The 27,500-nt window shown below is 48.6% G+C and overlaps 2 protein-coding genes across 5 annotated transcripts in view; one reads left to right on the top strand and one right to left on the bottom strand.

The window, feature by feature from the left end:
- The window catches only part of LOC113823485 (fibroblast growth factor receptor 3), a 185,635-nt gene that overhangs the window by 144,887 nt on the left and 13,248 nt on the right, over positions 1-27,500 (bottom strand). The gene's annotated exons all lie outside the window — the stretch shown is intronic.
- Positions 23,926-24,472, top strand: LOC138862103 (octapeptide-repeat protein T2-like). Its single transcript, XM_070123263.1, has 2 exons — positions 23,926-23,987; positions 24,094-24,472. Exons 1-2 carry the CDS (start codon positions 23,926-23,928, stop codon positions 24,470-24,472), a joined length of 441 nt encoding a protein of 146 aa, XP_069979364.1.

Here is a 27,500-nt window from a genome sequence, read left to right as displayed (position 1 = left end):
AATAATAATAATAATAGTAACAATAAAACCGTGACGTTATAAACAAATACCACAACCAAACATAAACCTCATTCCTAAACTAGACAAGCAACAAACACTAATAATAATAATAATAATAATAATAATAATAATAATAATAATAATAAAAACGTGACGTAAATAAATATAAACACGTGACGTAATTACCACAAATACCACAACCGCACACAAACCTCATTTATAATATCGCGACCACTTTAAAAAAAACCCACGCCATCTTTTGCTCCCTCGCGAAAATATATTTTCGCGAGTGCAGTCGTCGAAGCGTTTCACTGTTCCTGCCATTAATCACAACTATTATATATCACATTGCCTTTATGAAGGTCGTGGCCATTTAAAAAGCCTGGGGAAAGAAATGGGAAAGGGAAAATGCGGTGGTGGTGATTGATGATGAGGATGAGGATGATGAGGCTGAGGATGATGGTGATGATGATGGTGGTGATGATAATGACGGTGATGATGATGATGATGATGAGGAGGAGGAGGAGGAGGATGGTGATGATGATGATGATGATGATGGTGGTGATGATAATGACGGTGATGATGATGATGAGGAGGAGGAGGAGTAGGAGGATGGTGATGATGATGATGATGATGATGATGGCGGTGGTGATTGATGATGATGATGGTAAAGGTGAAGGTGATGATGGTGAAGGTGAAGATGATGATGAAGAGGAGGAGGAAGAGAAGGAAACAGAGACCAAGAAAGAGATAAAAAAAAGAGATATAAGAAAGTAAAAAGAAAAATATGCCACCCGGTATAAATGTATAACAGAAAGAAAAGTAAAAAAAAGAAATGAAAAGAAAAGTAAAGAAATGAAAAGACAAGAAAAAGAAAGAAAGAAAGAAAGAAAGAAAACGCCAGCCACTGTACTACACGAGACCGACAGAGGAGTACCAACGCCCCCCCCCCCCCGCAGCAACACCGACTGAATGCAACATCGTTATCTCTATAGCAACAACAAAGGCACGCACGTCCCGCATTGCAAGCGCAACGAGCAACAATGCCTGGGAGTCATGAATGTCAGGCACGACTTTACGAGCAATAATTCACTTTTCAAACACGACTCATTCGATTCTTCGTCTGCTGCCTTATGCCTAAAGAAAGTCTTTACGCTAAAAAATCTCAAGATTGTTCGTAGGAGTCTCAATTTTGCAAAGAAATCTTAAGATTGTTCGTAGGAAGCAAAATTTTGCAAAGAAATCTTAGGTGTTCGTAGGAAGCTCAATTTGGCGAAAAAATCTTAAGATTGTTCGTAGGTCTCAATTTTGCGAAGAAATCTTAAGATTGTTTGTAGGAAGCTCAATTTTGCGAAGAAATCTTAAGATTGTTCGTAGGAGTCTCAATTTTGCGAAGAAATCTCAGGTGTTCGTAGGAGTCTCAATTTTGCAAAGAAATCTTAAGATTGTTCGTAGGAAGCAAAATTTTGCGAAGAAATCTTTTTTAAGATTGTTCGTAGGAAGCTCAATTTTGCGAAGAAATCTTAAGATTGTTCGTAGGAAGCAAAATTTTGCGAAGAAATCTTAAGATTGTTCGTAGGTCTCAATTTTGCAAAGAAATCTTAAGATTGTTCGTAGGAAGCAAAATTTTGCAAAGAAATCTTAAGATTGTTCGTAGGAAGCTCAATTTTGCGAAGAAATCTTAAGATTGTTCGTAGGAAGCTCAATTTTGCGAAGAAATCTTAAGATGGTTCGTAGGAAGCAAAAGTTTGCGAAGAAATCTTAAGATTGTTCGTAGGAAGCAAAAGTTTGCGAAGAAATCTTAAGATTGTTCGTAGGAAGCTCAATTTTGCGAAGAAATCTTAAGATTGTTCGTAGGTCTCAATTTTGCAAAGAAATCTTAAGATTGTTCGTAGGAAGCAAAATTTTGCAAAGAAATCTTAAGATTGTTCGTAGAAAGCTCAATTTTGTGAAGAAATCTTAAGATTGTTCGTAGGAAGCTCAATTTTGCGAAGAAATCTTAAGATTGTTCGTAGGAAGCAAAATTTTGCGAAGAAATCTTAAGATTGTTCGTAGGAAGCAAAAGTTTGCGAAGAAATCTTAAGATTGTTCGTAGGAAGCTCAATTTTGCGAAGAAATCTTAAGATTGTTCGTAGGAAGCTCAATTTTGCAAAGAAATCTCAGGTGTTCGTAGGAGTCTCAATTTTGCGAAGAAATCTTAAGATTGTTCGTAAGAAGCAAAATTTTGCGAAGAAATCTTAAGATTGTTCGTAGGAAGCTCAATTTTGCAAAGAAATCTTAGGTGTTCGTAGGAAGCAAAAGTTTGCGAAGCTCTACCATTTTTTTTTTTGCAATATTTTGAACGTCCAAGTTTTCAGATAAGTATTCTGTTACAACGAATGTATTTTACAATGTCTCTGGAGATGCGGCTGCAAGGACAAAAGAGGGAGTATGGACGAAATAGGGAGTTTACAAGGTAAAAACCCAAGTATACTTAAATGCAAGTCTTAGCTGGAATCCAAGACAAGACCAAGACAGAAAGTGACAATTCTTAGGGAAATTCGGCGTCAGGCTTACGGAAGTTCTGGCAAGGTCGAGTAGAGACTAGAGGTCAATAGTCCACAAAGAAAAGCACCGACACCCCTGAAAAGAAAGGAAAGGAAAGGAAAAGAAAAACATCAAAGAAAATCAAGAAAAGAATAGAAAATCAAGAAAAAGAAAAAAGATCTAAGAAAATCAAGAAAAGATAAGAAAAAATCAAAGAAAATCAAGAAAACAAAAAAATCAATGAAAATCAAAGAAAATCAAGAAAAAAGAAAAAAATCAGAAAAGAAGAAAAATCAAAGAAAACCAAGAAAAGAAAATAAAAAAAATCAAAGAAAAGAATAACAATCAAAGAAAATAAACCAGGTAGTCTGCAGAGACGGATCACAGATACAACAAACTCCAAGAGACACACTCGCAGAAAGGAACCAGATAGACTAGACAGCAAAATCACCGATAGACAACAGGCAGCCTCCCCCTCCCCCTTCCCCCCCCCCCCAAAAAAAAAAAGGCAGATTCCAATCAAGCAGAAGACGTGCAAGAACAGCCCCCTCCTTCCCCCCACCCCCCACGCACACCCCCAAGCACGGGAAACGAGGATGAATCTAAAGCGTGCAAATGGGTAATGAGTGAGTATGAGTTTGTGGCTAGCCCTTTGATCCCCCTCCCCTGCCCCTCCCATTTAAACCCTCCCCTCCCCTCATCTCCTCCCCTGCCCCTCCCATTTAAACCCTCCCTCCCCTCATCTCCTCCCCCTGCCCCTCCCATTTTAACCCTCCCCTCCCTCCTCTCCCTCCCCTTCCTCCCTCCCTCTCCTTCCCTTCACCTCCCTCCTCTCTTCCCCTTCCTGCCCCTCCTCTACTCCCCTGCCTCTTCCTCCTATCCTCCCCTTCCCCTCCCTCCTCCCTCCTCCCCTTCCCCTCCCTCCTCTGCCTCTTCCTCCCTCTCCTCCCCTTCCCCTCCTTCCTCTCCTCCTCTCCTCCCTTCCCCTCCTTCCCTCTCCTCCTCTGCCTCTTCCTATTCCTCCTCTCCGCCCCCTTCCCCTCCCTCCTCTCCCTCCCCTGCCTCTTCCTCCTCTACTCCCCTTCCCCTCCCTCCTCTCCATCCTCTCCTCCTCTGTCTCGTCCTCCTCTTCTCCTCTTCCTCCCATTTCCTCCCTCTCCTCTCCTTCCCGTCCTCCTCTCCTCCCCTTCCTGTCCCTCCTCTACTCCCCTGCCCCTCCCATTTCCTCCCTCTCCTCCCACCTTCCCCTACCTCCTCTCCTCCCACCTTCCCCTACCTCCTACATCCCCCCCCTTCCCTGCCTTTCCCTCCTCCTTTCTGCCTCTCCATCCCCTTCCCCTCCCTCCTCCCCTGCCCCTCCCACCCCCTCTCCTCCTCCCCTCCCCTTCTCTCTTTCTTCTAAATGCATAAGACTGCTCCGCTGTCTTCTTTATCTCACGGCACCTTCCTCATTATCGCTGTTACATCATCATTAATGTTATCATTATTTCTCTCTCTCTCTCTCCTTTCCTCTTTCTCTCTTTAATTTTCCTTTCACTTATTTCTCTGTATATACTACCTTCTTTCTTCCTTTCCTCTTTGTCTTGTCTGGTCTCTCTTCTTCTTATTATTTTCACATTTTTTCCCTATTTCTACCCTCTCTCTCTCTCTCTCCATCTCCTCTGTGGAGGAGGAGGAGGAGGAGGAGGAGGAGGAGGAGGAGGAGGAGGAGGAGAAGGGAGAGGAGGAGGAGGAGAAGGAGGAGGGGGGAGGAGGAGGAGAAGGGGGAGGTGGGAGGAGATGGAAAAGAAAGAGGAAGAGGAAGAGGAAGAGGAGGAGGAAAAGGAAAGAAGGGAAGAGAAGAAGGCTAGAGAGGGAGATAAGAAACTTGAGGGCTAAGGAGAAGAGCAGAGATAAGGAAATGGGAAAGGGAACAGGAGATTAGATGGAGTGAGAGGGGGCCAAGGGAAGCAGGGGGGGGGGGAGCTAGCTAGGTGGGAGAGAGGGGAGGGGGCTAGAGAAGGCAGGGGGAGGGGAGGGTCTAGAGAAGGCAGAAAGGGAGATAAAGAGGTATGAGGACATGGGGAGAGGGGGCAGGGAGAGAGGGGAGAGGGCAAGGGTGAGAGGGGGAGAAGGGTCGAGGAGGCGAGGGGAGAGGGGTGAGGGTGAGGGGGAGGGTAGGGGGATGAAGCGTAGGGCAGAGGGGGAGAGGGGGAGAAGGGGCGAGGAGGATAGGAGAATAGGGAGAGAGGGGGCGAGGGAGAGAGGGAGAGAGGGGGTGAGGGAGAGAGGAGAAGAGGGGGCGAGGAGGATAGGGGGAGAGGGGGCACACACTCGTTACGGGGCTTGTGTGCGGGACGGTGAGTTATCATCGACGGCGAACCTGTGTGCCCTGTACGACCGAACGCCCGGACCCACCCACCCACCCACACGCCCGCACCCACCCACCCACACGCCCGCACCCACCCACCCACCCACACGCCCGGTCCCACCCACCCACACGCCCGGTCCCACCCACCCACACGCCCGGCCCCACTCCGGCCTTCCACGCCCGCAAAATAACGCCCACACTCCGCCCTTTCGATGGTCTTGCTTATCCATGTCGGACGCTTTCGAAATCAGCGCTTATTAGTACTCGTAACTCTACGTTTGGCGCCATTTGTGTCTAATTTCATTAACCCAATACAGATGGGTGTGTGTGAGTGCGTGAGAGTGAGTGAGTGTATGTGATTATGTATGAGTGTGTGAGAGAGGGTGTATGTGCATGATATATGTATGTGCGTGAGAGTGAGAATGTATGTGTATGATTGTGTGTGTGTGTGTGTGTGTGTGTGTGTGTGTGTGTGTGTGTGTGTGTGTGTGTGTGTGTGTGTGTGTGTGTGTGTGTGTGTGTGTGTGAGTGGGTGTATGTGCATCATTATGCATGTGTGAGAGTGAGTGTATGTGTATGATTCTGAACCGTATTCATGTTGACAATTGTGGAAAAGTATGAGAACGAATATCTTCACAATACAAGAGATGTATTTAACTGGTTTCGATTATATCTTCGTCAGAAATACATGTATTTCTGACGAAGATATAATCCAAACCGGTTAAATACATCTCTTGTATTGTGAAGATATTCGTTCTCATCCATAGCTTTCCACAGTGTATGATTATGTATATGTGAGTGTGTGAGAGTGAGTGTATGTGCGTGATTACGTATGTGTGAGTGTGTGAGAGTGGGTGTAATGCGTATGACCATGTATGTATGAGTGTGAGAAAGTGTGTATGATTATGTATGTATGCGTGTACGCCTGCGCGCGCGTTTGCTTGTACGCTTGCTCGTGTTTGTGTGTATGTATGTGTGTGGGCGTGGGCGTGCGCGTGTTCTTATCCGTATGCCCAGTTTGTTCTTGTGGCTGCATGCGTTCGTTCACGTGAATGTGTACAGCATGCAAAAGGGTGTAAACATGATGTACTCACAACAGCCTCAATCTGCCGAACACCAAACCGTACCTGGGAGGGAAGAGAGAGAGAGAGAAACGTGAGTCACAGAGAAAAAAGAATAAACAGAGGGTCTACAAGAATGAAAGTGATAAAAAAGGAGCACACATTTTTTTCAATGCAGCATGCCAAAAACAAAGAGAAATGGAACATAAGAAAAACATAATGAATAAATAGAAGTGCGACATGAATATTTCAAAATAAATAAATATGCGACATGAACATTAAAAAATAAATAAAAATGCGACATGAATATTAAAAAAAAAAAAAAATGCAACAAGAATATTGAAAAAATAAATAAATAAAAATGCGACATAAATATTAAAAAAAAACAACTAATATCTACTCCCTTTCGAAACTCACTGCAAGCCGCCAACCTAAGCCTCACTGCAATCCCCCAACCTAACCCTCACTGCAAGCCGCCAACCTAAAGCCTCCTTGCAAAGCCGCCAACCTAAAGCCTCCTTGCAAGCCGCCAACCTAAGCCTCCTTGCAAGCCGGCAACCTAAGCCTCATTCTAAGCCGGCAACCTAAGCCTCCTTGCAAGCCGGCAACCTAAAGCCTCCTTGCAAGCCGCCAACCTAAGCCTCACTGCAAGCCCCCAACCCAACCCTCACTGCAAGCCGCCAACCTAAACCTCATCGCCCCGATCACACTCTCATCGCCCCCCTCCCCCCCGCTCGTTCCGCCTTGCATGCAACAACGCGTTCCCCAAACATCATCATTTGCGGGGGGGGGGGCGTTTGTTGCAACAGAGCAGCAGCGCCTGAGCCGGGCTTAAGTACCTCCTTAATTTAACTATTTATCGCCGATATCCCGATGCCGTTTCCTCGAGGGCGGCGTGAAATGTGCACAACAGGCAAGGGGGTTTCTCCTCGTGGGGAAGGGGTGGGGGTGGGTGAAGGGGAAGGGGAGAAGGGGGGAGGGGGAGGGAGAAAGGAGAGGGGGAGGGGAGGGGAAGGGAGAAGGGGGAGGAGGAAGGAAGGGAGAAGTGGAAGAGGAAGGAGAGAAGGGGAAGGGAGAGAAGGGAAGGGAGAGAGAAGAGGAAGGGGAGGGAGAAGAAGGGAAAAGGGGGAGGGAGAAGAAGGGAGAAGGGGAGGAGGAAGGGGAAGGGAGAAGGGGAGGAGGAAGGGGAAGGAAGGAAGAAAGGGAAGGGGAGGGGAGAGAGAAGAGGAAGGGAGAAAGGAGGAGGGAGAAGGGAGGAGGAAGGGGAAGGGGAAGGGAGAAGGGGAAGGGGGAGAGAAGAGGAAGGGGGAGGAAGAAGAAGGGAGAAGGGGAGGAGGAAAGGGAGGAAAAGGGAGGGAAGAGGAAGGGGAGGGAGAAGAAGGGAGAAGGGGAAGGGAGAAGTGGAAGGGGAAGGGGAAGGGAAAAAGTTAGGGCAGGGGGAGGAGAGGGAAGGGTGGGAGGGGATACTAGGGGAGAGAGGTAGGGGAAGATAGAGATAGACATAGAGAGAGAGAAAGGGGGATGAAGAGAGCGTGTGGAAGAAGATGAAAGGGAGAGGGAGGAGAAGATAAAGAGGGCGGGCAGGAAAAAACAAACAAAAATTAAGTTTGAATATAAAATGAAGATAGCGTGGGCGTCAGTGAGGGCGGGAAGTGGAGGAAGCGAGGAGAGAGGAAGAAGAGAGAGAAAAGCTGAAAGAGGGAGGAAAAGGAGATGAGAAAAAGAATACAGGAAAAGAAGAGAGGGAAGAGAGAAGAAGAGGAGAGAAAGGAAGGGAGGAGGGTGGAAACGAGAGAAGAGAAGAGGAGAGAGAAAAGGGAAAGAGAAGAGAAAAAAAAGATATAAAGGTAGGAAAGAGAGAGGGAGAGAAAAGGAGAAAGAGAGAGAAGGGAAAGAGAAGAGAGATAAGAAAAGATAGAAAAGTAGGAAAGAGAGGAGGAGAGAAAAGGAGAGAGAGAGAAGAAAGAAAAGATAGAAAAGTAGGGGAGAGAAAAGAAGAGAGAGAGAAGAGAGAAAGAGAAGAGAGATAAGAAAGAAGAGAGAGAGAAGACAGAAAGAGAAGAAAGATAAGCAGAGACAGAAAACTAAGAAAGAGAGGGGGAGAGAGGGAGAGAGGCCAATAGCGTGACGGAGGAGAACAATAAGAAAAATAAATAGGTCAATAAATAAAAACCGCGGGCGCACTTGTCGGCGCTGCGGCGTCAATGGGCGGGAATTAATGGGTCCTTCACGCCCTCGACCGCGCCGGTATCCATCACGCCCGCACCCGCGCCCGTAAGTCACGACCTGGGTAATGGCTGTACACCCCCCCCCCTCTCCCACCCCCTCCCCCCGGCTGGACTTGCCCTAATCCTTGGCCTCGTGTTAATTGCATGTTCCATTTCCCTCCCTAATTAAGGTCTGATCACTAATTGTCATTATCATAAGATTGGTTAATTGTGGTTATGACCTAATTAAGGTCTGATCACTAATTGTCATTGTCATAAGATTGGTTAATTGTGGTTATGATGATGATGGTGATGATAGTAATAATGAGAATCATAATAGGGCTATACTCGTGATGATTAATATACTGAATCCAATTTATATGATGATAATGAGGATGATAAGCAGAGGAAATAACAGAGTAAAGGAAAAAAAAAAAAAAAAAAAAAAAGACGGAGAATTCACACGCGCGCGCACACATGCACACATACACATACACACACACACACACACACACACACACACACACACACAAACACACGCACACACACGCACACACACACACACACACACACACACACACACACACAAAGCTAGCATCTACATCAATATTCGCGCTCCCATATAGCTACGCAACCCTCCCACCCACCTTCACCCCCCATCCCTCACTTCACCCCCCATATCCCCCTTTCAATCCCCTCCCTTCACCCCATCCCCCTTTCAACTCCCTCTCTCACGCCCACACGCCCCCTTCACTCCCCTCCTCCTTCTTCCTTTCACCCCCCATCCCCCCTTTCAACTCCCTCGCCCGCCCTCCCTCGCTCACACGCCCCATCCCCCCCATCCAACCCCTCCCTCGCCCGCACGCCCACACGCCCGCCCGCCCTCGAAAGAACCCTCGGCGCCGGATTCCCGACATCGCCAGCGTCTTGTAGCAATCGCCGCCGAACGAACCGACGAACCGCACGCATCCGAACCATCTGCGGAGCGCGCGCGGACGGAGCGGCGGCGAAAGTCGGTGACGTCATCAATGGGGAGTTGGAGGGGGGTAGGGAGGGCGTAGGGAGGTAGGGAGGGGTAGGGAGGGGAAGGGAGGGGGTTGGAAGTTGGAGGGGGGTAGGGAGGGGGTGGGAGTTTGAAGGGAGTTGGAGAGGGGTGGGAGTTGGGAGGGAGTAGGGAGGGAGTAGGTTGGAGGTAGGGAGGGCGTAGGGAGTTGGAGGGGGTAAGGAGGGGTAGGAGTTGGGAAGGTAAGGAGGGGGTAGGAGTTGGAAGGGCGTAGGGAGTTGGAGGGGGTAAGGAGGGAGGAGTTGGGAAGGGGTAAGGAGGGTAGGAGTTGGAAGGGCGTAGGGAGTTGAGGGGGTAGGGAGGGGGTAGGGAGTTGGGAGTTGGAAGGGCATAGGGAGTTTAAAGGGAGTAGGGAGGGGGTGGGAGTTGGAAAAGAGTAGGGAGGGGGTGGGGTCTGGTTAGAGGAGGGGGTGGGAGTTGGAAGGGTAGGGAGGGAGTAAGGAGGGGAAGGGAGGGGTTGGAAGTTGGAGGGGTAGGGGGGAGTTGAGAAGGGAGTAGGGAGGGGGAGGGATCTGGAGAGAGGAGGGGGTGAGGTGGGAATGGAATAGAAACAAAAGTATGAGTAAGACTAGGAGTAAGAGTAGGACAAGGAGTAGGATAGGAGTGGGAGTGAAAATATGGAGTAGGAATGAGACCAATAGTGGGAACGGGAATGGGGGTGCGGGGGACGATACTCCAACACCATCGCCCACAACTATCACCACCCGTGCACACACCATCCCCCACCCCACCCCACCCCCACCACCCCAGCCAATCCCACAAACATAAAAAAAAAATACCCCACTTACGACTTTGAGGGAGGAAAAAAAAATCTACCTGCCCACCCGCCCATACTCTCGCACGCCCGCACGCCCGCGCGCCCACCGGAACCCCAGATAAAATTCGTACCCAGGGCATCGGAGGAAAAGCACTCCCCTTAAAAAGCATCGCCGACCACGCGAGGGCGCCATCATCTCCCCCCCCCCCTCCACCTCCCCCACCACCACCATAGCCGCCGTCTGCCAGGTCGAGTGAGTGAGTGAGTGGGTGAGTAAAAAAGGAGAGAGAGAGAGAGAGAGAGAGAGAGAGAGAGAGAGAGAGAGAGAGAGAGAGAGAGAGAGAGAGAGAGAGAGAGGGAGAGAGAGAGAGAGAGGGAGGAGAGAGGAAGAGAGGGAGAGAGGGAAAAGAGAGAGAGAGAGAGAGAGAGAGAGAGAGAGAGAGAGAGAGAGAGAGAGAGACAGAGAGAGAGAGAGAGAGAGTGAGAGAGAGAAAGAGAGAGAGAAGAGAGAGAGAGAGAGAGAAAGAGAGAGAGAGAGAGAGAAAGAAAGAGAGAGAGAGAAAAAAAGAGAGAGAGAGAAAGAAAGAGAGAGAGAGAAAGAAAGAGAGAGAGAGAGAGAGACAGACAGACAGAGAGAAAAAGAGAGAATGAGAGAGCGAGAGCGAGAGATGCGATAAGGAACAATAAAAAAACAAACAAACACGATTGTAACGCAAACACGTGGGCGTAAACACAACTCTTCGCTGACTTACCTGCGCGCTTCTTCCCTCCCCTCTTCTGGGCTCTTCCCTCTCCTCCTATTCCTCCCCCTTCACTTTCCTCCTCTTCCTCTTCCTCTTTTTTCCCTCCCCCTTCCCCCTCCACCTCTTCTTCTTCCTCCTCCTCCTCCTCTCCCTCCCCTTTCTCCTTCTTCCTCCTCCTCCTACTCCTCTTCCTGTTCATCCCCTCCCCGTCCTCCTCCCCCTCCCCCTCGACCTTCTTCGCTCTCTCCCCATCCTCTCCTCCTCCCTCCCCCCCCTTCGACCCTTTCGCCCTCCTCTCCCTCTCCCCCTCTTCCTCCTCTCCCTCCTCCTCCTCCCCCTTCCACCCTTTTCGCCTCCTCCCCCTCTGCCCCTCTTCCTCCTCTCCCCTCCCCTCCCCCTTCGCCCCCTCTCCCCTCTCCCCTCCCCCTTCGCCCCCTCTCCCCTCTCTCCCCTCCTCCTCCTCTCACGTAACTTTGCAATGCAATAAAACTCAACTCTCTCCCCTGTCAAACGAAGAATCGACGTGAAGGAGGGGGAGGAGGAGATGGGGGGAGGAGGGGGAGGGAGAGGAGGAGGGGAGGAGGGGGGAGGGATGGAGGAGGAGGAGGGGAGAGGGAGGAGAGGAGGAGGAGGAGGAGAACAGGAGGAGGAAGAGGAGGACAGGAGGAGGAAGAGGAGGACAGAAGGAGGACAGAAGGAGGAAGAGGAGAACAGAAAGAGGAAGAGGAGAACAGAAGGAGGAGGAGGAGGAAGTGGAGGAGGAGGAAGTGGAGGAAGAGGAAGAGGAGTAGGAGGAGGACGATGAGGTAGAGAAAATGAAGGGGAAGCGGGTGTGGATTCTCGAAAAACTCCCACAACTGAGCACTTATAACAACAACAACAACAACAACAACAAAACCATCAAAAACTAAACGAGGAAAACACATTAAAACGAACAAACGTCAAATCAAGCCACAGTCGAGACGAACAGCAAGGCCCTTTAAGGTCGAAAATCCCAAGCTTTATCAGGGGATGCCCGTCCGTGGGGCGCGAGAGACACTGCGACCGTCTTCCGAGTCACGAGATATTACACGGCCGCTCGAATCGCCGTTCCCGATCTGAAGAAGAGGAAGAACAAGAGGAAGGAAGAGGAGGAGGAGGAGGAAGAGGGAGAGGAGGGGTAGGAGGAGGAGGAAGAGGGGGAGGAGGAAGGGGGGAGGAGGAGGAGGAGGAAGAGGAAAATGAGGTGAAAGGAGGAGGAACGGAAGGAGGAAGGGAGGAGGGGTAGGAAGAAGGGAGGAGGAGGAAGGGAGGAGGAGGAGGAGGAGGAGGGGGAGGAGGGGTAGGAATAAGAGGAAAAGGAGGAGGAAGGATGAGGGGTAGGAGGAGGAGGAGGAAGGGATGAGGGGAGAAGGAGGAGGAGGAGGAGGAGGAGGAAGAGGATGTGGGAGAGGTTAGGAGGAGGAAGAGGAAAAAGGAGGTGGAGGAGGAGTAGTAGGAGGAAAAGGAGGAGGGGTAGGAGGAAGGGAGAATGAAGAGGATGTGGAATAGGATGTGGAGGATGAAGAGAACAAGACGAAGACGAAGAAGACGAAAAAAAAAAGAAAAGATGTCAATCACGAGAACGGCAGAAGTCTGAAGGAAGATCGTGAGGCGGAGAACGGCAGGGAGCGAACGGCCTAAGGAAGAAGCGATCCATCAGCGACAAGCGACGCAGGACACCCCCTCCCTCCCTCCCTCCCCCTCCCCCCGGCCTGCCTCTGCTCCCCCCTCCCCTTCCCCCCTTTCCACCTATCCCAGCAGGAGGACCTAAGAGGATAAGGGGGTCTAAGCTGAGGAATCTCCACCCCCGTATGCAAATCGGGAAGGAGGTTCGCAGTATGAACACCCTTTCTCTAACCCCTTCCCTTTCTCTTTCTCTTTCTCTTTTCCCTCCCTTCCCCTCCCTCTTTCTCTTTTCCCTTCACCTTCTCCTCCCTCTTTCGGTTTTTCTTCCCCTTCCCCTCCCTCTTTCTCTTTTCTCTTTTCCCTTCACTCCTTCTTTTTTTTCCAACCTTACCTTATCTCACCTCTCCTTTATCCATCTCCCTACCATTCCCTTCCACTTCCCTTGTCCTTTGCCCTCCCACTTTCCTCCTCTCCCCCTTCTTCCCTTTTCGTTCCCCTCCCCCTTCCCCTTTCTCTTACCCCTTCCCCTTGCCCCTTTACCCTCCCACTTCCCTCTCCTCTTCCCCTTTCTCTAGACCCTCTACTTACCCCTACCCTCCCCTACCCCTTCCTCCCCCTCCCCCCCGACGCCAAACCAGGTCAAGAGGCGCGTCTCCCACACCTCGTCCGACTTCGAATCCTTCACCCCCCCCTCCCCTTCTCCCACCCCCGCCCTCCTCGACATCCTCTCCGTCGGGGACTTTGAAGTCGGCGGACATAATCCCTTTCTCTCTCTCTCTCTGCTCTCTCTCTCTCTCTCTCTCTCTCTCTCTCTCTCTCTCTCTCTCTCTCTCTCTCTCTCTCTCTCTCTCTCTCCTTCCGATCCTCTCCTCTCTCTCTCTCTCTCCCTCTCTTCTCCTTCCGATCCTCTCCTCTCCTCTCTCTCTCCCTCTCTTCTCCTTCCTCTCCTCTCCTCTCCTCTCCTCTCTCTCTCTTTCTCCCTTTCTCCCTCCCCCCCCTCTCTCTCTCTCTCTCTTCTCCTTCCGACCCTCTCCTTCCTTCCCGAGAAACGTGATTATGCATGCTCTATTTTTCTTTCTTTCTTCTTCTTCTTCTTCTTCTTCTTTAACCGCAATCGGAAAGAGATTAAAATACTCCGCCGGTGACGTTACTCTCAGAAATCCTTAATCATCCAGGAATGCTCTTCACGGCGGCCGCGACACAGCCTCCGTCGGCATCCCTCGACCGAGTTCCTTCTTCGCCTTCGTCGTGACAATCAATCAGTGATGTTGAATTAACGATATAACGACAGCATTAATAATGATAACAACAATAAAAATAAAATGATTGTAGCTATGATCAGTGATGTTGATAATAATAATAAATAAATAAATAATAAATAATAATAATAAATTGGCTGTAGTTATGATCAGTCATGTTGAATTAACGATATAACGACAGCATTAATAATGATGACAATAATAATAAAATGACTGTAGTTATGATTAGTCATGTGGAGTTAACGATATAACAACATGAATAATGATAATAATAATAATAATAAAATGACTGTAGTTATGATCAGTCATGTTGAATTAACGATATAACAACATTAATAATGATAACAAACGACAGCAATAATAATGATAATAATAATAATAAAATGACTTTAGTTATGATCAGTCATGTGGAGTTAACGATATAACGACAGCATTAATAATGATAACAACAATAATAATAAATTGATTGTAGTTATGATTTGCCATGTTGCATTAACGATATAACAACATTAATAATGATAACAACAATAATAATAAATTGATTGTAGTTATGATCAGTGATGTTGATGTAACGATATAACAATATGAATAATGATAACAATAATAATAAAATGACTGTAGTTATGATCAGTCATGTTGAATTAACGATATAACAACATGAACAATGATAACAACAGTAATAATAAAATGGCAGTAGTTATGATCAGTCATGTTGAATTAACGATATAACAACATGAATAATGATAACAATAATAATAAAATGACTGTAGTTATGATCAGTCATGTTGAATTAACGATATAACAACATGAATAATGATAACAATAATAATAAAATGACTGTAGTTATGATCAGTCATGTGGAGTTAACGATATAACAACATGAATAATGATAACAATAATAATAAAATGACTGAAGTTATGATTAGTCATGTTGCATTAACGATATAACAACATTAACAATAACAACAATAATAATAAATTGAATGTAGTTATGATCAGTCATGTTGCATTAACGATATAACAACATTAATAATGATAACAATAATAATAAACTGACTGTAATTATGATCAGGCATGTTGAATTAACGATATAACGACAGCATTGATAATGATAATAATAATAATAAAATGACTGTAGTTATGATCAACCATGTTGCATTAACGATATAACATTAATAATGATAACAATAATAATAAATTGACTGTAGTTATGATCAGTGATGTTGAATTAACGATATAACAACATTAATAATGATAACAACAGTAACAATAAAATGACTGTAGTTACGATCAGTCATGCTGCATTAACGATATAACGACGACATGAATAATGATAATAACAACAATAATAAAATGATTCTAGTTATGGCTTACAATGGTACAATGGTATTAGCAAAATAAGAATTGATGATTAGGCCTACTAGAATCATGATAATCATAATTCATATTACCATTAACACTGCTATTAAAGTCTCCAAGGCAAGCACCGTCGCCATCACGTGTATGATGAACCCATTTTTCTTTCTTTTTTTGAGGGTCAGTTTACCCAAGAAATCAGAACAAGTGATTCCTTCCTTCCAGATTGTATTTTCCCCAATTCCCATACCCCCTCTCTTTCTCTCTCTCTCTCTCTCTCTCTCTCTCTCTCTCTCTCTCTCTCTCTCTCTCTCTCTCTCTCTCTCTCTCTTCTCTCTCTCTCTCTCTCTCTTCTCTCTCTCTCTCTCTTCTCTCTCTCTCTTCTCCCACTTTCCTCCCACCCTTACATCCCCTCACCCTCCCCCGCTCGCCCCACCCCCTCCCCCTCTCCTCCTCCTCCTCCAACTCTCTCCTTTCCCTCTCCCTCTCCCCTTCCCCTCCTCCTCCTTCAACTCTCTCACTCCCTCACCCACTCTCCCTCAACCTACAAATCCCCCACTCCCTCCACCTCTCTCCTCTCTCTCCTTTCCCTCTCCCCCAACCTACAAATCCCTCCTCCCCCCCTCCTCCTCCACCACTCTCCCCCACCCTCCAAATCCCCCCCCCCTCCCCCTCCACCCCCAACTGCTCCCTTCTCCGGCGATCTGACAAGCGGAACCGATGGAGCGCACGCGGGGGTCGGAACAACAGCCGTGGCGCCGGAGTTGGGGCCCCGATCGTGACGCCGAAGGAGGAGGAGGGAGAGCGGGGGAGGTAAAGGGGGACGCGCGGATGGGGGGGGGGGACGCTCTCTCTCGTTCTCGTTCTATGTCGTTTTCGGTCTCTCTTTTCTTTCTCGTTTGCGTTTTCGTTTTCGTTTTCGGTCTCTCTTCTCGTTTTCGTTCTCTTTCTCTTCTCGTTCTCGTTCTCTTTCTCTCTCTCTTCTCGTTCTCGTTTTCGTTCTCTTTTTCCCTTCTCGTTTTCGATCTCTCTTTCCCTTTCTCGTTCTCTCTCTCTATTTCTCGTTCTCGTTCTCTTTCTCGTTTTCCTTCTCTTTTTCGTTCTCTCCCCCCCTCTCCCTTTTCCTCCCTCTCACTCCGACGTCGAACCCTCAACCGCCACGGACCACCACACAGTCTACCTAAGCACTCGTACAGATCTAGCGCCACGGAACGGCACGACACGCCACGGCACGGAAAGCCACGGCACGCCACGGCACGGCACGGAAAGCCACGGCACGGCACGGAAAGCCACGGCACGCCACGGAACGGCACGCCACGCCACGCCACGGTACAGAACGCCAGGGAACGCCACGCCACGGTACAGAACGGCACAGAACGCCACGGAACGCCACGGAACGTCGACAGAAGGAGAGCGGGTGTTATGAGTCGCTGCTCTTGACGGCGGGTTTCGGAGTCACGTGTCGAGGCAGATATCGTGGGATTCACCGTCTGCGATCTCGGGCTAATAATATTACCATTATCGAGTGGTAGGCGATGCATTGATATAAAAGAAAGAGAGAAGAGATGAAGAAAAGTGGCGCAAGAAAAACTAAAAAAACAAAAACAAAAAAACAGACATGGAACGAAAAAGAAAAGAAAAAAGACACGGATGAAACAAAAACAAAGCAAAAACAAGATATGAGAAAACGAAAAAAATAAAAACAAACAAAAAGAAAAAATACAAACATAACCTCCACCCATGCCCTCCTTCCCACCATCCTCCCCCCTCCCCTCCACCACCCCCTTCCCTCCCTTCCCACCATCCTCCCCCCTTCCCTCCTTCACCCTCCCCCCTTCCCACTATCCCTCCTTCACCCCCCTCCTCCTTCTCACCATCTCCCCTCCCCTCCTTCCCACAATCCCTTCCCTCCTTCACCCTCCCTAAACCACCCCCTCCCCCCTTCCGCTCCCTCCCCTCCATCCCCCCTTCCCCCCCTCCTCCCCTTCCCTCCTTCCCCCCTCCCCCCCGGATCGTGCAGACTCTCCCCGCCGCGAAATGGTAATTAGACCAACTTTCTAAAACGTGAACCACCTTGAAAGCGCCGCTAAACTGTGCATGAAATGATCTTGATGATGATGATGATGATGATTGATTATGGTGATGATTAATCATTATCATCATTAGCATTGCTATCCTTGATGATGGAGATGATAATGATCGTTTATGATGATGATGGAGATGATAATGATCGTTTATGATGATGATGATTGATGATAGCAGTGTTATCCATGATAATGATGATGATGATGATGAAGATGACGACGATGACGATGAATGGTGATTGAATATCATCATCATTAGCATATTGTTATCCATGATGATGGTGATGATAATGATCATTTTTAAAGATGACAAGTTATGACGAAGATAGTGATGATGATGACAAGTTATGATAAAAATAGCGATGATGATGACGATGGTGGTAATAACGATGGTGGTGGTGATGATGACGACGATGATGATGACGAAGATGATGACGACGATGATGATGACGATGGTGATGATGATGATGATGATGATGATGACGATGGTGATGACGATGGTGGTGACGATGACGATGACGATGACGATGATGATGACGATGGTGATGATGACGATGGTGGTGACGATGACGATGACGATGATGATGACGATGGTGATGACGACGATGGTGGTGATGCGCTGGCAATTAAGTGTTCCTTTTAGACTGATTAATGGATTCGTTAATAGGGCTATTGCTACGATTCGCCCAAGGGAGATTAACGGCGCTCTACAAGATGCTGCGAAAAAAAAACTCGACGAAAAGAAAAGAAAAGAAAAGAAAAGAAAAGAAAAGAAAAGAAAAGAAAAGAAAAGAAAAGAAAATAAAAGAAAAGAAAAAAAAAGAAAAGAAAAGAAAAGAAAGAGAGATGATAAGAGAAGAGATGATAAGAGAAGAGAAGAGAAGAGAAGAGAAGAGAAGAGAAGAGAAGAGAAGAGAAGAGAAGAGAAGAGAAGAGAAGAGAAGAGAAGAGAAGAGAAGAGAAGAGAAGAGAAGAGAAGAGAAGAGAAGAGAAGAAAAGAAAAAGAGAAAAAAGGGTTTTAAAGGGACGCAACATCGCTATCAAATAATAACAGTCGAAAATAAAATAAAATACACAAAGCCATACATGAATAAAAGGAACAAACACATTTTAAAACCCACTCATTAGAACTTTTTGATAACCCTAATCTAAATAATGATGATAAAAAAAATATACTTTTAAACAATAATAATAATAATAATAATGATATGAATAATAACAATAATAATGGTAATAACAATATTAATGATAATAATAATAACAATAATAATAGCAATAACAATAATTACAACAATAACAATAATAATAATAATGACAATGGTGATGATAATAATAAAAACAATACACAAAATAATCATAAAAAAAAATAACAACAGTAACAAAACAATAAAACACTGTCTATAAATCCAAGCACAACACACAACAACAAACACACACACATACACACACCCACCCCCCAACCCACACACACCCCCACACCCCACCCACCCACACAGTGCAAGCAAAGACGCCCACAGTCAAGGGGAAGGGAGGCATCTGGTCGCAAATTGGCCTGGACGGGAAGGTTCAAAAAGAGGCGTTCACGTCGCTCCCAAAGTGAACACGGGGCCGCTCATGAGGAGAGGAGGAAGGGGGAGGGGAGGAAGAGAGGGGGAGGGGATGTAAGAGAGAGGAGAAGGGAAAGGAGAGAAGAGGGAGGAAGGGAAGGGGAAGGAGAGAGGAAGGGAAGAGGGGAAGGGGATGGAGAGAGGGGAAGGGAAGGGGGGAAGGGGGAGGAGAGAAGAGAGGGGATGTAAGAAGAGAGGAGAAGGAAGAAGAAGAGGGGATGGAGAGGGAAGGGAAGAAGAGAGGAGAAGGGAAGGGAAGAAGAGAGGGGAAGGAGAGAGAGGGAAGGGGGTAGGAAGGAAGAGAGGGGAAGGGAAGGGGAGAGAGGAAGAAGAGAGGGGATAAAATAGAAGAAGGGAAAGGGGGAGGAAGAGAGGGGATGGAGAGGAATAGGGGAAGGGAAGGGGAGGAAGAAGAAGAGGGGATAGAAGAGAGGGGAAGGGAAGGGGGGGAAAGGGGAATGGAATGGGAAGGAAGAAGATAGGGAAAAGAAGAGGAAGGGACAAGAAGAAAGGAAAGGACAGAGAAACTGGAAGGAATAGAAAGAAGAGAGGAAGGGATATGAGGGGGGGAGGGAGGGAAGAGGTATGAGGGGAGGGAGGGAAGAGGTATGAGGGGAGGGAGGGAAGGAGGAAGCGGGGTGAGGATGAGGGGAAGAAAGCGCATAATGAGGCTACTCAGCGGTAATAACGATCTGCATGATGAGTGTCATGGGATACGTGCCGGGGGGGGGGGGGGAGGAGGAGGAGGAGGAGGGGAAAGGAGGGGAAGGAGGGGGGACTAAGGGGGAATAGGAAATGCAGATTAGGAACAGAAGGCCGATAAAAGGGCACTTGCAAGAATTCCGACAAGAGAACAAGCACACACGCACATGGAAAGAGAGACAGACAGAGGAAAGGAGGGAGGGGAGAAAGAAGGAGCTGTGGGAGGGAAGAAAGGGAACGAAGGGAAGGAGGGGAGAAAGAAGGAGTTGTGGGAGGGAAGAAAGGGGGACGAAGGGAAGGAGGGGAGAAAGGCTAAGGGAGGGAAGGGGGAAAGGAGGGAAGAAAGGGGGAGGGAGGGAAGGGAGGGAAGAAGGGGGATGGAGGGAAGGAGGAAGGGAGGGAGAGCGAGAATTTTGTAGATTTCTTGATTATACTTTGAATGCAGTATAAATTACCAAAGACAGGGAAAGAGAGAATTAATACGGACAGAGAAAAAGGGGAGATAGAGAGAAGGGAGAGAGGAAGAAACCAAGACAAAGAAAGACGCAAGAGAGAACAGCCAGAGAAAACAAGAAGAGAATAAGGGGAGAGAGAGAAAAGGAGAGAGAGAGAGAAGGGAGCGAGGAAGAAACAAGACAAAAAAAAGACGCAAGAGAAAACAGCAACAGAGAAGCCAGAGAAAACAAGAAGAGAAAAGGGGGAAAGAGAGAGAAGGGAGAGAGGAAGAAACCAAGACAAAGAAAGACGCAGAAGAAAACAGCAAGAGAACAGCCAGCTAAAACAAGAAGAGAAAAGGGGGAGAAAGAGAGAAGAGAGAAAGGAAGAAACCAAGACAAAAAAAGAAAAGACGCAGCAGAGAACAGCCAGAGAAAACAAGAAGAGAAAAAAGGGAAGAGAGAGGGAAGAGAGAGAGAAGAGAGAAAGGAAGAAATCAAGACAAAGAAAGACGCAGAAGAAAACAGGGAGAGAAAAGACAGAGGAGAGAAGAACCGGAGAAAACAAGAAGAGAAAAGCCAGATAGACGAAGAGGAAGTGGCGAAACGAAGGAGCCAGGCCGGGTTAGCCGAGCAGAACGAAACATCCCCGGAGGAGGAGGAACAAACCAAGCTCGGCTCGTGGCGCCACAGCCCTCCCGCTTCCCACCCCCCCTCCTCGCCCCGTCCTCTCTCTCTCTTTCTCTCGCTCTTTTTCTTTCTCTCTCTCTCTTCTTTACCTATCTCCCTCTTCTTGACCTCTCTCTTCCTTTCATTTCTTTCTCTCTCTCTCTCTCTATCTTCGTTCCCTCTTCTTTACCTATCTCCCTCTTCTTAACCTCTCTCTCTCTTCTTTCCCTATCTCCCTCTTCTTAACCTCTCTCTTCCTTTCCTTTCTCTCTCTCTCTTTCTTCTTTCCCTCTTCTTTACCTATCTCCCTCTTCTTAACCTCTCTCTCCTTTTCCTTTCTCTCTCTCCTCTCCCTCTCCTTTACCTCTCTCCTTCATTTCCTTCTCCTTTACCTCTCCCCCTACCTCCTCTCCCCCTCCCTCTGGCCCTCCTCTCCCCCTCCCCCACCACGCCCCAGCTGACCCTGCCTGGCCCCGAGAGCCGCGAAGGAGCCAAGGGTCCCTCGATTCGCGCAATAATCCAGAAAACAAGCCGTTAATGACCACTTCCGGGTCATTAGCAGATTCCTAACGACTTCCCGAGAGCTTCCTTCGTCGGGGCCAGCGCCTCGGTCGCGTGCGCGCGTGCGTGCCAGCGATCGGCGGTGCTCCAGGCTCGTTAAAAGCCCTTAACGAGCGGGCGCTTTCCACGGGCCCCGAAACCCCGACAAACAACACACAATCTGATCTCGTTAACCGCGAAATAATCATCTATCACCTCGCCAGATCGTTATCCGACTTTTATCCGACATGGCGGATTATCCGTCTTTTCTCTTTCTTTGTGTTTTTTTTGGGGGATGACCAGTGTTTCTTATCTCCTCTCCCCTTGCCCATCCATCTCTCCCCACTCCCCCCTCCAACCCCCATTACCCACCTCCTAAACACGAACAATTTTCCTCATTAATTAAGTGCGACCACCAAGCTCGCTAGGCCTAACCCCCTCTCTCCCTACCCCCTTCCCCCTTCTTCTCCCCCCCTCCGCCTTCCTTTTTCCCACCCCCTCCCTCTCCTGTTCCCCACCCCCTCCCTCCCTCTCCTCTTCCTCTTCCCCTCCCTTCCCTCCCTCCGCCTTCCTCTTCCTCCCGTTCCCTCAACCTCCCTCCCTCTCCCCTTTCTCTTCACCCGCCTCCTCTTCCGTTCCCCCACCCTCCTCCCCCTCCCGTTCCACACCCCCTTCCCCCTCCTCTTCCCCTCCGCCTTCCCTTTCCTCCCTCCTCCTTCCCTCTCCCATCCCCCTCCGCCTTCCCTTTCCCCCACTCCCCTCCCTCTCCCATTCCCCCACCCCCCTCCCTCTCCCGTCCCCCACCCCCTCCCTCTCCCACCTCGCACCACAACGGAGGCGTGGGCATTCGCACCTGCGCGGCGGAGGCGACCGACTCACCTCCAACTCTCCCAAATCGAGGCACTCTGGCAACCCCCCCCCCCCATCCTTGACCTGGTTTGACCCGCGATGTCTCTCTCCTTTCTTGCCGCTTGCCTGACCTTTTCCTCCGCCGCCGTCGGGACTGATTTTCCCGGGACCTCCTTCGGGGGCGCCGACGGTCCTGTCCCGGAGTTGCTTTTCGGAATTATCCCCGATTGGATTTTTTTTTTCTTTTTCTTTTTGGTATTTCTTTTCCAAAAAATCCTCTCCTTGTTTTCCCAGTTTCGTTTTATTTTTCTCTGTAGTGTTCTCTGTTTCTTTCTACGTTTTTCATGTTCTGTCCAATCTTCGCTTTGTGCTTTTCTTCAATTGTCATCCATCTATTCATTTTTTCACGTTTATTTTACTTACTCTTCAATTTGTAAAGTTTCTTTTAATTTCACCTCACTTTCTCACGTTTATTTGATCTTCTCTTCAATTTCCTTTTACGTTCCTTCCTATTCATCCGCTTTATCTACTCTATTCCTTCACCGCGTCTTCTATCTCCTCCCCTTTTTAATTTATTCTCCGTCACCCCCCCTTCCCCCCACCCCGTCTGGCTGCCGAAAGGTAAGAGGGCAAGCAGGGGACGTGATGGGTGCCACATGCCCAGTAGTGCCACATGCCCAGTAGTGCCACATGGCCAGATCGCGGCACACGCCTTGTGGTGTCTGTCGTGCCGGGTGCGGGCGTGGCCTTCGAGTGCCGGCGCCCGCACGCGTCTGTCCAGCATCAGTTGGCACTCTCGTTGCACCCGTTTCCCTTTCCCTGCTTGTGGCAATTGGCACTCAGTGTGTAACCAAGAAACCTGCATAAAAACAGCTTTCTCTCTCTCTCTCTCTCTCTCTCTCTCTCTCTCTCTCTCTCTCTCTCTCTATATATATATATATATATATATATATATATATATATATATATATATATATATGTATATATATATATAAATATATATAATATATATATACATATATAAATATATATAATATACCCCCACATCTCTATCTATATCTCCCCCACTCTCTCTCTCTCTCTCTTTCTCCCTCCCTCTCTTCCTCCCCGCTCTCTCTCTCTCTCTCTCTCCTCCTCCTCTCTTTCTCTCTCTCCCTCTCTCCTCTCTCTCTCTCTCTCTCTCCCTCTCTTCCCCTCTCTCTCCCCCCCCTGCCTCTCCCTCCCCCTAACCACAAAAAATCATTCATTCCAAGCACCGGATCGTCACTTGACCCTTGTTGACGCGAGGTATGAGGTCACGCCCGCGGTCCGTCGTGACACAAAAGCCCGCGTCCGTGCAGCCAGAACCTGGTCTTTTAGCGTGTGTCTGGCGGTGGGGTGTTGGCGGAGTGGTCTGGCTGGGGTGGGGACGGGCGGGAGAGGGCGGGAGAGGGCGGGAATGGGCGGCAGTGGGTTAGGAGGGGCGGCAGTGGGTTAGGAGGGACGGCAGTGGGTGAGAATGGGTGGCAAGAGGCGGGAATGGGCGGCAGTGGGTGAGAAGGGACGGCAGTGGGTGAGAATGGGCGGCAGAGGGCGGGAATGGGCGGCAGTGGGTGAGAGGGGACGGTAGTGGGCGGGAATGGGCGGCAGTGGGTGAGAGGGGACGGCAGAGGGCGGGAATGGGCGGCAGCGGGTGAGAAGGGAGGACATTGGGCGGGAACGGGCGGCAGAGGGTTAGAAGGGAGGACAGAGGGCGGGAATGGGCGACAGTGGGTGAGAAGGGACGGCAGAGGGCGGGAATGGGCGACAGAGGGATACCAAGGGACGACAGAGGCCAGCAGAGGGACGTCAATATATGGCAGAAGTAAAAGAACGGCTTGGAACAGCAGAGAACGAGAAGAACCAGCAACGAAAACGTGAGATGAACGGTCTTGTGTGGCGATGGCACAAGATGGCATATGGCAGCTTGGCATGGCGGGGGGGGGGGGGGACGGACGGGGAGACAGCAAAGGGTGGGATAAACTAGCATGGAACAGCCGGTGACAACAGATGCTAGCAAGAGAGAACAGCGAAAGACAATGGACAGCACAGGATGAGTGGGCGGCAGGGAGCGGTAGAGAACGGCAGGGAACAACAGGGGGACGACAAGGAACGGTAGAGAACGGCGGACCGCGACAGGGGGACGACAAGGAACGGCAGAGAACGGCAGGGAACAACAGGTGGGCGACAAGGAACGGTAGAGAACGGCGGATCACGACAGGACAAGGAACGGCAGGGAACAACAGGGGGACGACAAGGAACGGGAGAGAACGGCGGACCGCGACAAGGAACGGCAGAGAACGGCAGGGAACAACAGAGGGACGATAAGGGACGGTAGAGAACGGCGGACCGCGACAAGGAACGGCAGAGAACGGCAGGGAACAGCAGACCACGACAGGGGGACGACAGAGACCGGTAGAGAACGGCAGAGAACAACAGGGGGACGACAAGGAACGGCAGGGAACAACAGGAGAACAAGGAACGGTAGAGAACAGCGGACCACGACAAGGGGCCGACAAGGAACGGCAGAGAACGGCAGGGAAAACAGGGAACGCCAGCCAACGGAGGCCTTACATCTCGAAAAGGGTCAAGGGAAATGACACTACAAGAGGGAACAGATGACATCGCGGAGGAAATAGCGATTAAAGAAAACTTGAGATAAAAAAAAGTGTTGGAAAGAAATCGAGAAAGAGAAAGAGAAAGAGAGAGAGAGAGAGAGAGAGAGAGAGAGAGAGAGAGAGAGAGAGAGAGAGAGAGAGAGAGAGAGAGAGAGAAGAGAGAGAAGAGAAGAGAGAGAAGAGAAAGAGAGAAGAGATAGAGAGAAGAGAAAGAGAAAGAGAGAGAGAAAGAGAAAGAGAAAGAGAAAGAGAGAGAAAGACAGAGAAAATTATAGTAACAAGAGCAGAAATACCTCGACACAAAGAAACCATTACGGGTATAAAACCACAAAAAAAAAAACACACACGCGTAAAATAGAATAAGAAACGAAAGAGAGAGAGAGAGAAAAAAAAGATAATGGAACGTAACGTGATTCACGCATGACCAACTTTACCACGCCGTCGTAATTCGTAAAATAATAATAACAATAATTTCCGATCCTTGAAACGAAACCGGCGGGAGGATAATAATCACGAAAGAGAGAGAGAGAGAGATAAAAAAAAATCCAGAGCACGGATTCATATCCCTTTTTCATTTCCACGGACAAAAAAATAATAAGAAGAATAAAATATAATAATAAAAAAATCAAAAATAATAATAAAAAAATAATAATAAAAAATAAGAAATAAATAAAAATTGAAAAAATAAAACATAATAAAATAAATAAACAAACAAATTATATGATGAAAATTATATATAATGAAAACATGACAAAAAAAGAAAAAAAGCAATAATAAAAAAATAAAATAAATAAATAAATAAATAAAATACAAGCAAGAAAATACGATGACAAAAAATTATTTAAAAAATAAACCAACAAAAACAAAAACCAAAGAAGAGAATCGAAACCGCCTTAGTCGAGGATCGCGGAATCCAACCCCCTTCCGCGTGCGCCTTGGAGGATCCCGGCGCCGCCACTTCCTCCAAAAGCTTGTGTCTCCAGATCCGTCTTCGGTTTACCACTTGCGGAGGAGGAGGAGGAGGGAGGAGGAGGGAGGAGGAGGGAGGAGGAGGGAGGAGGAGGGAGGAGGAGGAGGGTGAGGAGGAGGAGGAGGGAGGAGGAGGAGGAGGAGGAGGAGGAGGAGGAGGATTTCCTTGAAGAGGGACGTCAAACTTCGTCACATAGACACTTCGAGGAAATGTCTTCGTTGGCTTCTGTTTTCTTGTTATTTTTGGATTTTATTTTTCTTTTCTTTCGAAATTCTTGTCTCTGTATGTCGTGTCTCTTTCTCTTCCTCTGTCTCTATTTTTTTCTCTCTTTCTCCTTCCTCTTCTTTTTCTTCTCTCTCTCTCTCTATTTCTTTCTCCTTCTCCTTCCTCCTCTCTTTCTTATTCTTTACTTCTTTCTTCTAATCTTCCTCCTTCTCCTTCATTTTCATTTTCTCCTTCTCCCTCATCTCCACCCTCTCCTTGATGACGATTGCAGAATTCTTCCTCCAGCTTCTCCTTCCCGGTTCCTGAATTCCCCCCGTCTCGTTCCTGAATTCCCCGTGTCTCGTTCCTTAATTCTTGTTCCTTAATCCCCCTCGTTTTATTCCTCAATTCCCCCGGTCGTTCCTAAATTCCCCCGTCTTGTTCCTTAATTCTCGTTCCTAAATTCTTGTTCTTTAATTCCCCCCGTCTTTCCCCACGTCTTGTTCCTCAATCCCTCATCCCCCCCGTCTTGTTCACTCCATCCCCCCTCCCTCACCCCGTCTCGTCTGCCTTCACGCACCGCCAGTCCCCGTCCCTCTGGCCCGGACGCCCCCCACCCCACCCCCACCCCCCACCCCCACCCCCCTGCTCCCCCACGCGGCGAAATTACCTAATGGTTTATTCTTCCCTCGATTACTGAGCTTTGCGCCAGCCTACAAAGTGTAATCGTTACTTAGTCAATGCTTTAGGACCATAATCTTGTTCTTATCTATTTGGTGGGAGGGGAGGAGGGGGAGGGGAGAGGAGGGAAGGGAAGGGAAGGAAGGGAAGGGAGGGAAGGGAGAGGAGGAGGGGAGGAGAGGAAGGAAGGAGGGGGAGGAGGGAAGGAGGGGGGGAGGGAGGAGGAAGGGTGGAGGAGGAGGGAGGGAGGAGGAAGGAGGGGAAGGGAGGAGGAAGGAGGGAGGAAGGAGGGAAGGGAGGGAAGGGGAGGAGGAGGAAGAAGGGAAGGGGAGAGGAGGGAAGGGGAGGGGAGGAGGGAAGGGAAGAGAGGAAAGGGAAGGGAGGGAAGGGGGGAAGGAGAGGAGGGAAGGGGAGTGAGGAGGGGGTTAGAGTGCGTCTGTTCTCCGAGATCGATTCTTCGTTTTTGAGTCTCAGCACTTTTCTTTTTTTTCTTCTTCTCTTTCTCCTCCTCGTCATCACCATCATCGCCATCCCCCGCATTCATCTGAATAACGATTTTCTACTCGTTTGTCTCCCCCTTTTTTCACAACCGTCTTATTCCTCCTTTCCTCCTTCTCCCCCTTTCCTTTTTCTCCCTTCCTCCTTTCCTCTTTCTCCCTTCCTCCTTTCCTCCTTCTTCCTTTCCTCCTTCTTCCTTTCCTTTTCCTCTTTCTCCCCACCTTCCACCTTCCTCCTTTCCTCTTCCCCCCCTTCCTCCTCTCCTCTCTCTCCCTCCTCTTCCCCCTTCCTCCTTTCCTCTCTCTCCCCCCTTCTTCGTCAGCCCGTTCGGCCGTGTTAATTCCCAGCTTTAATTACCTCTGCCACATGCACACGTCTTGCCTGTAAACTTGCTTTCATCCCAAGCGTTGCTGTTCTAAATTACACATCTCTGTTTACATCTTAGTTGTGCCTTGTTTATCTGTTATTTTTTTTTTTTTTTTTACCAGAGAGACGGGGTGGGGGTGATAGAGGGAGGGTGGGAGGGAGGAGGAGGAGGAGGAGGAGGAGGAGGAGGAGGAGGAGGAGGAGGAGGGAGGGAGGGAGGGAGGGAGGGAGGGAGAGGAGAGGGAGGAGGAGGGAGAGAGAAGGAAGAAGGAGAGAGGGAGAGAGAGAGAG

Source organism: Penaeus vannamei, chromosome 7 (assembly GCF_042767895.1).
Source record: "Penaeus vannamei isolate JL-2024 chromosome 7, ASM4276789v1, whole genome shotgun sequence".
In the NCBI taxonomy this organism is placed as follows: Eukaryota; Metazoa; Arthropoda; class Malacostraca; order Decapoda; family Penaeidae; genus Penaeus; species Penaeus vannamei.
This window is presented reverse-complemented; position numbering and strand designations above follow the sequence as displayed.

Coding starts and splice junctions, on each gene's coding strand:
- LOC138862103 (XM_070123263.1), top strand. CDS start 23,926: ATGAGTGGGCGGCAGGGAGCGGTAGAGAACGGCAGGGAACAACAGGGG. Junction 23,988..24,093: donor CAGGGGGACGACAAGGAACG/GTAGAGAACGGC, acceptor GGATCACGACAG/GACAAGGAACGGCAGGGAAC.